We start from the raw sequence: 13,835 nt of genomic DNA on the forward strand, positions 1-13,835 counted from the left end.
TATATTTCTTTATGCTAGCAATGAGGAACCTGAAAATGATATTAAGAAAACTATTCCATTTGCAATACATTGAAAATAATAAAATAATAAAACAAGTGCCAAATATGTATACTTAAAGCTGCAAACTACTGGTGAAAGAAATTGAACACAATCTAAATAAATGGAGAGATTTAGAATACTCATTTAGAATACTCATGACTGCAAAATATTGTCATGATAGAAAATTTCCCCTAAATTAATCTGCAGACTTACATGATCCTTACTGGATTTCCAGCAAGATTTTTTTTTTTAAGGAAATAGCAAGCCAATCCTAAAATATATATAGAAATTCAGAGCACCTAGAATGGCTAGAGTGGCCAAAATAATTTAGAAAAAGAAGAAGCAACTTGGAGGGCTTACACAATCTGCCTTAAAAATTTATGACCAAGCTACAGTAATCAGGACCGTGTGGGACTAGCATGGGGATAGACATACAGATCAGCGGGGTAGAGTAGAAACTTCAGAAATAAAGCCTGAGCAGTGGATGTTTCACAGAGGTGCCAGAGCAAATCAATGGGGGAGAAATGGGAGTATTTTTAACAAATGGTGCTGAAACAATTGGATAACCATAGCAAAAAAGGGGGAGGGGGACTTAATACCCTACCTCACATCATACACAAATATAACTCAAAATCAATCATAGGTGAATTTAAGAGCTAAACTATAACACTTTAGAAAGAAAACAGAACAAGATCTTTGTGACCTTGAGTTAGGCAAAGTTTTCTTTAATATGACACCAAAGCACTATTAAAGGGAAAAAAAAGAAAAATTGGACTCCATAAAAGATAAAGCATTTGCTCTTCAAAAGTCACCATCACAAACATAGAAAATATAAGTCACAGGCTGGAATAAATATTTGCAAGCCATGTACTTATATTCAGAATTTATAAACAACTCTAACAACTTCATAAGGTAAAACATAGCCCAATGTTTAAAAAATAGGGAAGAGATTTTAATAAACTTTATCAAACAGGATATCGGGGTGGCAGAGAAACACCTGAAAAGGTGTTCAGCCTCATTCACCATCGGGGAAATGCGAATTAAGCGCAGTCAGGGAGCCCTTCGCAGCAGTGGGCACCTGGGCTGCGGGCCAGAAGTAACGGAATTTAAAGTGATGCCACTTGGGAAAGCAGTTTGGCAGTTTCCTGACAACTTCACTGTACTCTCCTCATTTGCTGCCACGCTCACTCCCCGCTCCTGCCAGAGAGGGTTGGGCACGAGGGGAGCAGGAGTGGGAGGAGGCGGCTGTCCCACCCAGGATGCCTTCCTGCCACGGCTCCATCTCTGAGACACGCTCACTTGACACGAATAATGGACTTGATTTTCCGAAAGAATAACCTGAGTACCAACTCTTTCTTCTTTTTCATTTTCACTGATGCGGGACATGGAGGAGAACCTGAGTTCATCCGCAGAGAGGTAGGTTGCCCACTTGCCAGCCTGTTTGATCTGCTTGCTCTTCCTGACTCACATTACTTATATTATTAGTGTGTAACATTATTTCACTCAATAGTAACACAGCGCTCACACATCTTTTTCACTTGCCTTACTTGGGAAAACCCCCTCCCTCACTGCAGCTAATATCTGAACGAATGTGCAAAAATCCACACTCATTGATCGTCTAAGTCAGAGAACAGGGGGTGGGAAGTTGAGTCGAACCTCCTCCTCATGACCTCTGATAAGACCTGGTTATTTTCGAGCACCAGTCCTCCTTGCCTTGAGTCAGTGTGCAGTGTAGACGGGGACAACCCGTCCCTGGGGCACTGCATGCATGCACACGAGGCGTGCACCACTGTGTCCCCTGCAAGGTCAGGGAGGCAGAAAGTGGCCAGTGGTGAAGTTCACCATCCAGGGTGAGTGTCTCCACATTGAAACTGCAGCTGTGAAAAGGCATCGCGAGGCAAGACAGGTGCTCACAGGACGGCCAGCATCTCCCTTTGCTCTGGCCGCCATCACAGAGGGCCACCGAGGAGGCAGCTGGCTACAGACATGGTGGTCCCACTGTTCTGCAGGCTGGAGCCTGAAATCAGGGTGTTGGCAAAGTCATGGAGCCATCATGGCCTCTCTTCTTGGAGTGTAGATGGTGACTTCCTCTTCATGTCCCTGCACATTCCCTATTTTATCCCTTTCTAGCAAGAATGATTGAAAAATTAAGGAACCAGATCATAAATTTCCATCTTAAATTTTGTCTCAGGATGGCGCACCAGTGAGTATTCATATAGAAACTTTGGAGCTTAGAAACACTGCCCATGTGTGGATGGAAATCCTTCCTTCCTCCGCCTGCCCGTGTCCTCGCTGGCACTCTGGCTGCCGGCTTTCAAGTGTCCCGCACATCATTTCCGTGCATCACGCACTTAATGTCCTCTTGTCTACAGTGACAAGCCCATTTACAGCTCTTCAGGAGCCTGTTTTTAAAACCCCATGTGTTGTGAAGCTTGTTCTGTTAAAGAAAGTGGCCTGTATTCAGACTTCATCTGGAGGGTGTACCCTGTTTCTCATCAGGATCTTGTCATTTGCAACACGGTCTCGGGTTAGTGTTTAATATGTGAGGACCTAGGTCAGCCCCCGAGTCCCGTGGATGTGGCGACCACAAGTCAGGGGCAGCCATTTTCCATGATGGGAAGTGTTCGTTGGGTGACTAGGGCTGGACGTGCCCACAGCCTCCAGGTCACTCCCGTCTAGCAGGCCAGACTCGTGTCTGGAGACCAGGGTTTGTCTCAACCTCTTGACGCTCACAGCAGTGTGTGTGTAAAAGGCGGAGGTGCCTGTGCAGTCAGAGGATGGGATTGTGGGCTGGCCGTAATCACCATCTGGGCCAGCCATTGGACCACCTCGACTGCATGCCTGGCAGAGCACGCTCCACGACGGCTCTACAGAAACTACCAGACAGGGTGGAACGTGACAGGGGAAGGGACCACACGTGTGAAGCCAGAGCTCCACGCCGCCGCCCCTCGCCAGGTGCCCATCCTCCGTAGTTGCACCGCAGAGGGGCTCCCGACGCCATCACCCTCTCACAGTCTCCAGCCAGTGAAACGGGCCTCTCTGCCCCATGGGACAGTGCCCAGTGTGTGGCCAGGGGTGCGTTCATTTCGGGAGAATGCACCTGTAGGCTCAGCTGAGATACTGATAGAAGTTGTGTGTTCTCATGCTGTCACCTTCAGCCTGTGGGTCAGCGACGGCGGGCTGACTGCATCATTCTCCCCCTGGTCTGTGTGGAAAGAAGCCAATGACATAGCAGACCCTCTGGGTAACTGTGCATCATCCTGTCGTGGTGGTGGAGGTCCAGGCAGCAGAGTCCCTCACTGGGTGGCTCACATGGCAGAGACAGGTTCTGTCACAGTCTGGAGGCTGAAAGGGCGACAGCAAGGACCTTGTCTTGTGCAGCCGCTGGGGGGCCCCGGGGCCCATGGCCTGTGGCCACACCCCTCCAGCCTCAGCGGAGGCTCCCACTGCATCTCTGTGCTCTAGCGTCTTGTAAGGATCCCAGTCCCTGGACTGAGGGCTGGCCTCGGCCCTGGGGTGACGCTGTCCGACTGCATCTGAAAGTCCCCCACTGACAACAGTATGAGCTCATGGGTGGACACTGCTCGGCCCACGTCCACAGTTGCATTTACTTGAGTGACCCACGAGCTCTGTCTCTGACCCATACCACGACTTGTGGTAGTTCCTACAGATCTCGTTCTTCCTTCCCCTCAACCCCCTCCTGACCCCAGGGGGCACACAGCACCACCCACCCCTGCTGCTTCTGCAGCCCCTCCCCTCAGGTGCTCCTCAACCCCCCTTCCCCCCGCCCCTTCTCTGGCATCTCCCCCTGCGCAAGGGATAGAGGGGCTGAAGAAGAAAGGGAAATTGCAGGAAGGAGCCACAATGCTGCTATGGCCTGTGGCTTTAGTAGCCGTCTGCATTCCCTGCCTTGCTGACATGTGTCTCCCCTTCCTCCTGCCCCATCCTGTCAGAGTGAAGCCTAAGGAGCTCCTGCTGCCAGACCTGCACTCACGTCAGGCCTGCTCCACCACCACAGTCTCAGAGAACTCGTGGCTAAAGGTAGGTGAGAGGCAGCTGTGCATAAGCCTCAAATACAAAGGTGAGAGCCGACCTAGGGTCTAAGCCTCCCCCCAGGAACCCAGGGTAGGGCAGTATTTGGAATTACTTGTTTGGCTGGTTTAAAGCATTTATAGTGTTCCCAGGGATTCGGCTCAAACAGGGACAACGGTGGGAGGGGAACGCAAGGGAAATAAGATGAACGACACAGACATTGTAAGCAGCGAGGTGGGTGGATGAGCAGAGAAGATAGAAGAATGGGTGTTGTCACGGGAACAGATACATCACAGGTGTGCTTGGATGACGTGTGTGGGCATCCGCAGCCAGCACTCCAGCGGGTTCCTGGCAGGATTCTCTGGCATGTCCCCCAGGGTCTCAGCAGCCCACCTCCTGTCTCAGTGGAAGGGCTCCCCTATTCATCCCCCAGGTCAGTGGGGAAGAAGGACGCACCCAGTCCACTGTGCCATTACACAGCCTGAGCTCAGAGTTCCATGTTGGGGATGCTGGTGGCTGGTCTTCAGTGGGGACTGGTTGTGACAGGCCGAGTCACAGCTTAAACCATGGCCAACACAATATGGCATGACTCCCCCTGCCAGTCCACTGCCGTGTGACACATATAGACCTTACATACATGGAAACCAGGGTGGCACTCAATCCCAGGTACAAGTGGTGGTGGTTACAGCATCCACTGGTACCCGACCCCTGTCGTCTCCTCTTGGGTGGTGGCTGCCATACAGCTTCTTCTGAATGACAGGAAGGATGGATCTAGAGAAACAAAGACATGATGATCATGCAGGTGTTGACCGGGTGTCCCACCTGGTTGTAGTGTGTGTCCAGGTGAATGTACTCAAGCCTTCTCCAGCATGTGGCTGAAGCTCATCTCTAGAACGTGTGGTAGAGCAGTCTCAGGACCCTTCATTCCCATCCTGTCTCAAGAATCCAAATCAGCCGTGACCATTCATTGCCACTCTGCTGGACACTTGTCATCCATCATCATGTTTAATCCCTCTATGGATTATCTGAGACAGATCGTCATTCCCACTTTGATGGCTAAGATTAAATAAGGCTGAGCTCACCTCTGAAGTGTGGGCAGAGCTTTGAGACCTCAATGGCTCAAACCCTCCCTACTTCACGACCAGGACACATTCTCTTCTGCTTTCAAAACCGTAAATACCAAATAAGCATATATGGTTTTCTAATGCAACAGAAGTAATAGCATGGGTTTGGGTCTCTTGAACTTTTCTATATTTGACTTAAAACTTTCAAAGTTGAAAAATGCATTCTTACTTAAGAAAGGTAGTTACCTTACCAGTCAATTTACACAAATTAGCAAACCCAACTCAATAAAAAATAGAAAATCCCTAGCCCTGGTGGCTACACTGTTGAATTCTACTGAATTAAAAAAAAAATAACTACAGCTGTACACATGTTCTCTCAGTAAACAGAGGGAAAACCTGTTCTGTGAGGCCAGTTTCAACCTGATACCGAAGCCAGACAGTGTCATCACAAGAAAATACCATGAAGCAAGATCCTTCAAGAAAATACAGAAACAATTGACTAAGTGGTAGCAAACCAAATCCAGCAACACACAGGATTAAATACCATGGCTGTGTGAAGACCAATTGACCTCATATTAAATATTAACAATAAAGGACAATAATAATATAATGATGTCAATTCAGAAAAAGGAGATGCCAATGAGAAACTGTCATTCATGATAAAAAAAAATGTTCTCAACAAATTAGGAAAGAATTGAAAAGATCTTCATTTTGACAACGAACTAGAACTAACTTCCTAGTGAAAGATTGAATACTGTCCCTCTTACAACTGGGCACAAAGCAAGGATGTCCACACTCAGTGTTTTTATTTAACATTGGACTAGAGTCCCAGCCAGTGAAATAAAACAAGAAAAAGGAATAAAGAATAGAAAGTGGAACCGTGTTGATTGCAGACAACATAGTTCTAAAGTAAAAACAAAAACAAAACAAAAAAAAACTAGTAATAAAATAGCTAGAGCTAAAGTAGGCTCTGGAACATTTATCTTCAATGAAATCAGTTAGAGTTCCCACCAGCCATCCCAGGAAATCACTTCAGCTCTGGTCAAAGTCAGAGTTTCCTTAGTTGCCTTAGTTGACCTAGAAATGTTTTATGTAATTTGCCATTATCTGGAATGGAAACAGTTGTTTTTAAAAATCTCTTTTGGGGCACCTGGGTGGCTCAGTTAGTTAAGCATCTAACTCAGTTTTGGCTCAGGTCATGACCTCAGGGTTGTCAGATTGAGCCAGATTGGCTCAGCCTGTCAGATTGGTTGCCAGGCTCCTTACTGGGTGTGCGGCCTGCTTAAGATTCTCTCTCCCTCCACCCTCCCTTTCCCTTTCCCTTTCCCTTTTTCCATTTTTCCCTTTTTCCCTTTTTCCCTTTCCCTTTTTATTTATTCATGACACACACACACACACACAGAGAGAGAGAGAGAGAGAGAGAGAGAGAGAGGCAGAGATACAAGCAGAGGAAGAAGCAGGCTCCATGCAAGGAGCCCGACGTGGGACTCAATCCTGGGTCTCCAGGATCATGCCCTGGGCCGAAGGTGGCACTAAACTGCTGATCCACCCGGGCTGCCCCCCTCCATCCTTTCTCTGTCTCTGTCTCTCTCAAAAAAAGAAAAAAGTCTCCTTTGACTTTCTTATTAAAAAATAGCAAGTTTAGGGACATCCAGGTGGCTCAGCGGTTGGGCATCTGTCTTTGGCTCAGGGCGTGATCCCAGAGTCCTGGGATCGAGTCCTACATCAGGTTCCCTGCAAGAAGCCTACTTCTCCCTTGCCTATGTCTGTCTGTCTCTCTCTCTCTCTCCCTCCCTGTGTCTCTCAAGAATAAAGTCTTTAAAAAAAAATAGCAAGTTCAATCGTGTTTCTATATTTGGCAAAAATTAAACTGGAAATAATATTAAGTATTCCATTAACAATATTTTTTAAAATAATAAATTTAACAAGACTGGAGTAAAATCTAAATACTGAAAGTTATAAATCATTGCTGAGAGAAATTGAAGACATTTAAAATAAATGGAAAGATATACAGTGTTCATGGATTGGAACACTTAATATTGTTTTTTTTAAATTAATTATTTTATTGCTTATTTCTTATCAGAAAGGATTTTTTTAAATTTATTTTTTATTGGTGTTCAATTTACCAACATACAGAATAACCCCCAGTGCCCATCACCCATTCACTCCCACCCCCCGCCCTCCTCCCCTACCACCCCTAGTTTGTTTCCCAGAGTTAGCAGTCTTTACGTTCTGTCTCCCTTTCTGATATTTCCCACACATTTCTTCTCCCTTCCCTTATATTCCCTTTCACTATTATTTATATTCCCCAAATGAATGAGAACATATAATGTTTGTCCTTCTCTGATTGACTTACTTCACTCAGCATAATACCCTCCAGTTCCATCCACGTTGAAGCAAATGGTGGGTATTTGTCATTTCTAATAGCTGAGGAATATTCCATTGTATACATAAACCACATCTTCTTTATCCATTCATCTTTCGATGGACACCGAGGCTCCTTCCACAGTTTGGCTATTGTGGCCATTGCTGCTATAAACATCGGGGTGCAGGTGTCCCTGCATTTCATTGCATCTGTATCTTTGGGGTAAATCCCCAACAGTGCAATTGCTGGGTCATAGGGCAGGTCTATTTTTAACTCTTTGAGGAACCTCCACACAGTTTTCCAGAGTGGCTGCACCAGTTCACATTCCCACCAACAGTGTAAGAGGATTCCCTTTTCTCCGCATCCTCTCCAACATTTGTTGTTTCCTGCCTTGTTAATGTTCCCCATTCTCACTGGTGTGAGGTGGTATCTCATTGTGGTTTTGATTTGTATTTCCCTGATGGCAAGTGATGCAGAGCATTTTCTCATGTGCATGTTGGCCATGTCTATGTCTTCCTCTGTGAGATTTCTCTTCATGTCTTTTGCCCATTTCATGATTGGATTGTTTGTTTCTTTGGTGTTGAGATTAATAAGTTCTTTATAGATCTTGGAAACTAGCCCTTTATCTGATATGTCATTTGCAAATATCTTCTCCCATTCTGTAGGTTGTCTTTTAGTTTTGTTGACTGTATCCTTTGCTGTGCAAAAGCTTCTTATCTTGATGAAGTCCCAATAGTTCATTTTTGCTTTTGTTTCTTTTGCCTTCGTGGATGTATCTTGCAAGAAGTTACTGTGGCTGAGTTCAAAAAGGGTGTTGCCTGTATTCTTCTCTAGGATTTTGATGGAATCTTGTCTCACATTTAGATCTTTCATCCATTTTGAGTTTATCTTTGTGTATGGTGAAAGAGAGTGGTCTAGTTTCATTCTTCTGCATGTGGATGTCCAATTTTCCCAGCACCATTTATTGAAGAGACTGTCTTTCTTCCAATGGATAGTCTTTCCTCCTTTATCGAATATTAGTTGACCATAAAGTTCAGGGTCCACTTCTGGGTTCTCTATTCTGTTCCATTGATCTATGCATCTGTTTTTGTGCCAGTACCACACTGTCTTGATGACCACAGCTTTGTAGTACAACCTGAAATCTGGCATTGTGATGCCCCCAGATACGGTTTTCTTTTTTAAAATTCCCCTGGCTATTCGGGGTCTTTTCTGATTCCACACAAATCTTAAAATAATTTGTTCTAACTCTCTGAAGAAAGTCCATGGTATTTTGATAGGGATTGCATTAAACGTGTATTTTGCCCTGGGTAACATTGACATTTTCACAATATTAATTCTGCCAATCCATGAGCATGGAATATTTTTCCATCTCTTTGTGTCTTCCTCAATTTCTTTCAGAAGTGTTCTATAGTTTTTAGGGTATAGATCCTTTACCTCTTTGGTTAGGTTTATTCCTAGGTATCTTATGCTTTTGGGTGCAATTGTAAATGGGATTGACTCCTCAATTTCTCTTTCTTCATTCTCATTGTTAGTGTATAGAAATGCCACTGATTTCTGGGCATTGATTTTGTATCCTGCCACGCTACCAAATTGCTGTATGAGTTCTAGCAATCTTGGGGTGGAGACTTTTGGGTTTTCTATGTAGAGTATCATGTCATCGGCGGAGAGGGAGAGTTTGACTTCTTCTTTGCCAATTTGAATGCCTGGAACACTTAATATTGTTAAGATAGCATTTTTCCCCCCAAACTAATCTGTAGATTTAGTGCAATCCCTATTAAATTCCCAGGAGGCTCTTTCTTTCTAAGGAAATCAACAAGCTGATCATAAAATGTGTGTGGAAATTCAGGGGATCTGGGGTAGCCAGAACAATTTTGAAAAGAGAACAAAACTGGAAGAATTATACAACCTGACTTCAAAATTTACTAAAAAGCTACAGGACTCAGGACAGTGTGGTACTAGGATAAGGATAGACATATAAGTCAATGTAGTAGAGTAAAAATTTTAGAAATAAACCTTTACATTTGTGGTCAATTGATTTTCAACAAAGGTTCCAAGTCAGTCCATTGGGGAGAAATGAAAATTTTGACAGATGGAATTGGAACAATTGGATATCCACTTTGAAATATAAGCAACTTAATACCATACTTCAACTATATAAATAACTCAAAACTGATCATACACTTGAATTTAAGACGTAAAGCCTTAACTCTTTTAGAAGAAATTATAAATTGTGATCTTGTGTTAGGCAAAGGTTTCTTTGCTATGATAGGGAAAGTAGTAAATACAGCACCAGGGATTATTGTGGAAGGTCTGGTCAACACCTCATCATCTCAAGTGGTTGCTAGTGTGTGTGTGAGATGCTCAATCTGGTGCACAGTTACCATGAGGTGCACGATCATAGGGTTAGTTTTTAAGTCAGTCTGTTGATGAAATTCTGACCCATGTGCCCCTGAGAATGAAAACAGACTGCAGGATTCCTGGATTCAGTCTAGCTCTGCCTGTAACCCTGGGTGGGAACCTCATTCGTCTTTGCTGGTTTCCTCATCTAAAGGAGGACAATAAAATTATCTTCCTATAAGTGTTTTGTAAAGATTAAGTGAAGATAATCCATGTACTTAGTACAGTAGCTAGTACTTAGGAAGCGCTCAGTTGTTTAATATTATTACCTGAAGGAGTCAGTTATAAATGTGGGCAAAACTTTATGCAGAGATGCTCACTATAACATCATTTGCAATAATGAAAAATGTGAAACAATCTAAAAATCCCAAATCAGGTGAGTTATTAAGCAAAATAGGCTGAATATCCAATTCTGAAAGATGACGGAGCCATTGGAGATTCTGACTATGAAAACTATATCATATCTTTTTAAAAAGATTTTATTTATTGAGAGAGAGTGAGCACAAGCAGCAGAGGGAGAGGGAGAAGCAGGCTCCCCCAATCAGCTGGGAGCCTGATGTGAGGATACATCCCAGGACCCTGGGATCATGATCTGAGCCACCCAGGTGCCCCTATAATAACATTTTTGAAATGCTTATGATATAATAAGTAGGGGAAAGCAGTATAAAATTACATTTATGGAAAATTTGCAATTGTATAAAATAAAAACAAATCCTATAAATGGGGAAATAAAGATTAATGGGAAATGCTGAGAAATATATTAGGAATATGGAACTCTGGGTAAGTTTTAGTTTTCTCTATTTTCTAGAGTATTAAGTATATTCACGTGATTCTTAGAGTAAAAATATATGAAATAATTTTAAATTATTTAAAATTTAAAGAAGAGGGATCCCTGGGTGGCGCAGCGGTTTAGCGCCTGTCTTTGGCCCAGGGCGCGATCCTGGAGACCCGGGATCGAATCCCACGTCGGGCTCCCGGTGCATGGAGCCTGCTTCTCCCTCTGCCTGTGTCTCTGCCTCTCTCTCTCTCTCTCTCTCTCTCTCTCTGTGACTATCATAAATAAATAAATAAAAATTTAAAAAAAATAAAATAAAAAATAAAATTTAAAGAAGAAAAAATGATACATTGGACTTCATCAAAATTTAGGGTTAGATTTCAACAAACTTACATGATGCTCAGCATCATTCAAGATGGCGGGAAAGCAAGTTACAGCCACAGGAAGGGGCCACAACAACCCACCTAGAATGGAGCAGCACCAAGAATGTGCTGTCAGAGTTGATCAGAGCTGGTCAGAGCTGGTCGGAGCTGGTCAATGCTAGTCGGAGCTGGTCAGAGCTGGTTGGAGCTGGTCAGCAGAGTTGTGTCCATTGTGGTAGGGTGGAAGTGGGAATGGAGGTGATGCCATGCTGGCACACAGTAGGCAGTACCTCTGTGGAAATGAGCAGGCCTCACAGGAGTGGCGTCCCACCCTGGGTGCTCCCCAGAGGTGGCATGATGCACCAGCTCCTGCAGCTGCCACCCCTGGCACAGACTGCGGCTTCAGTGAGGAACAGAGGATCTCACCATCTGTAGGTTGGGAGTCTGAGGTCCAGGTGTCAAGGTTGGGTTCTTCTGAGGCCTCTCTCCTCTGTGCACCTGCGTCCTCTCTGCCTGCGCATAAACCTGTCACAGAGGTTGGCTGCCTGGTGGCCTCACTCAGTGTGCTCCCTCCGTACAGGCCCCACCGCCCAAGCAGGTGCCCTCAGGGTGCCCAGGGGTCGGGGCACTGGGAGGGAGGCACTCTCCCGCAGGGACCCCTTCCGTGGACCCAGAGCCCAGGCACCCTTGCTCAAAACGAGCTAATAATGGACAGATTTTGTGTAAGAAGAAGCTCATGTCAAGCATGCCTTTGTTTCTCATGCTATGAATTCTCGTTTACACCCTCACAGGAAGCGGATGGTAACCCGACTGTGTTGGTACTCGGGTAAGTGTGTGAGTGTCCTGAGGGGTTTCCTGCCTGGAAATAGCCGAGTCCCACCCTACCCACCATTCCTGAGGGAGACAGTCTTGGGTGGGAGACCTCCCAACGCCGCGGGGATGGATTAGAAGACAGAATTGCTTCCCCCGACCCCACAGACGTGGATGGCTGCTCAAGCGGCTCATCACACTGGCTCTCCTCGGACAGTCACAGTACTGCTGCTCTACGTCCTTCCCAAGGGCCGTGTGTCCATGCGCAGGTCCGGGTGGCGCCCCTTTATTCTGGTCCTGCGGCCCGTACAGGTGCAGGTCGTGAGTGTAGCGGCGTTGGGCCGAGTCAGGGCTTGTCCTTTTGCTCCTTCCTTGTCTCGGGGCTGAAGTTGTGGCCGCCCCCCTCCCCCGCCCCCAAGGAGCACGCAGCCTTTCCACCCTGGGCTGCGGGGGCGGACAGTGGCTGCTGACAGACTGTAAGATCTGTGGAGCCTCCCAACTTCTGTCCCCACAACGAAGCTCTGCGGCCACCACAGGCCGTCCTCTCCTGGAGTGCTGCGTGCAGCACGCAGTGAGTGCCAGCTCCCTTTGTCCTTAAGAGGGTGGTCCTGTGAAAATAGTGTCCTTAGCTGTGCGTGGACATGGTAGCCTTCATTCAGTGCCGTTTAATGCAATTTAAAATAAAAATACAAAGGGCGAGTCATTTACTCGAATGTCACCCACCAGACACACAGGCCCCTCTCTGGCCCTCAGGTAACGTCCCTGCCACCCCCCCCCACCGCCCCGTGCTGTCCTCCCCTCCCCGCACCCCTGGCCTCCACGCCCTGGCCTGGGCTCCTGGCTGGGCCTGCTGTGACCACGAAGGTCATGTGCTGACAGTGGAGTCAGGTAGCCATGCTGGGGACGTGGACGGGAATGCGGACGGGATATCGGAGGGGACGTGAGGGAAGCTGTTCTCTCACCTGAGACAGACATCCACACATCGTGGGGTCCCTGAGGTCGTCTGACCGGCCAGGGCGTGGCATCACCCTGATCCGTGTGGACTTCCTTCTTTCCACCCCAGCAGCCTGGGTCATGGGGCAGCGAAAACCCTATTAGTCCTTTTTTGTTGCCAGAAGCATTTCTATGGTAACCTAGCAGTTTGGGTCGAGTGACCACTTGGCGCTTTAGACACCCCCGACCCCCGTTCCTTGGGCCTCACCTGCTGTCGCAGCAGCCAGGCTGGCGGGGAGCACAGCCAGCCCGAGCTGCGGAGGACAGGCGTCACCAGCGTGTGTCGGCGGGAACCCGTCACACAGACTTTCTGGCGTGTTTGTCTGTCAGGGGTGTTCAGCTCGCTACCGATAGAACTCAGCTGACGGAATGAGCATGTGAGGGGGACGTAGCCCACACTCGCAGCTACTTCTGTCTGCTTGACCATCCTGCTGGCAGAGGAAGCGAGTCCTTGCCAGAGGCCCTCCTGCCTGTTCTGCAGGACCCCAGCACTCAGACGGCCCCCAGCCGCTGCCTGTCCCTGAGGCTGCAGACGAGGGGACCCCAGCAGGGAGACACCCATGACCTGTGCGCCTGCAGGGTCCCCGCCCTGCGCTCACCCAGAGTGGGGCCTCCTCACTCACATGTTTCTCCTTCTCCACCCACCTAGCAGACCTAGGCAGAAGGTGCTCCTGTCGCTGTCGGGGTCGACAAACCTGAGCTCTGCCTCCAGCACCAGCCCGGAGAACTCCTTGTTGCCCAAGGTGAGCTGGGGCTGCCGATGACTGAGCTCAGACGCAGGGATGAGAGCCCATCGCAGGACGGGGGCCCCCCAGAGCAGAGGTCGGCACCGTGTTCTGGATGCTCGTTGCACCGGTGCTCCCCGATTCCCAGGTGCCAGGGATGCTGCTCAAGGGGCAGCAAGGGGCACATTGTGCTCCTGACATGGGGCCCATGTGCGCCAGATGGAGTCCCCAGACAGGTGTCCCTGGGCCAAGCCCCGATGCTTGCTCTGGTGC

General features: G+C 47.2%; 1 protein-coding gene across 5 annotated transcripts in view; it reads left to right on the forward strand.

The window, feature by feature from the left end:
* Positions 1-13,835, forward strand: part of LOC144302397 (palmitoyltransferase ZDHHC11-like) — a 43,603-nt gene that overhangs the window by 19,763 nt on the left and 10,005 nt on the right. Inside the window, exons 9-12 of one of the 5 annotated variants that reach the window (XM_077879675.1) lie at positions 1,430-1,455; positions 3,993-4,080; positions 11,826-11,860; positions 13,487-13,580. In XM_077879675.1, coding sequence (XP_077735801.1) covers positions 1,430-1,455; positions 3,993-4,080; positions 11,826-11,860; positions 13,487-13,580 — 243 coding nt within the window. Of the gene's footprint in view, positions 1-1,413; positions 1,456-3,992; positions 4,081-5,515; positions 5,736-11,825; positions 11,861-13,486; positions 13,581-13,835 lie in introns of those variants that run through there. The other 4 variants (XM_077879672.1, XM_077879673.1, XM_077879674.1 and 1 more) reach the window with 4 other exon arrangements.

The sequence above is a fragment of the Canis aureus genome, chromosome 31 (assembly GCF_053574225.1).
Source record: "Canis aureus isolate CA01 chromosome 31, VMU_Caureus_v.1.0, whole genome shotgun sequence".
NCBI classification, from domain to species: Eukaryota; Metazoa; Chordata; class Mammalia; order Carnivora; family Canidae; genus Canis; species Canis aureus.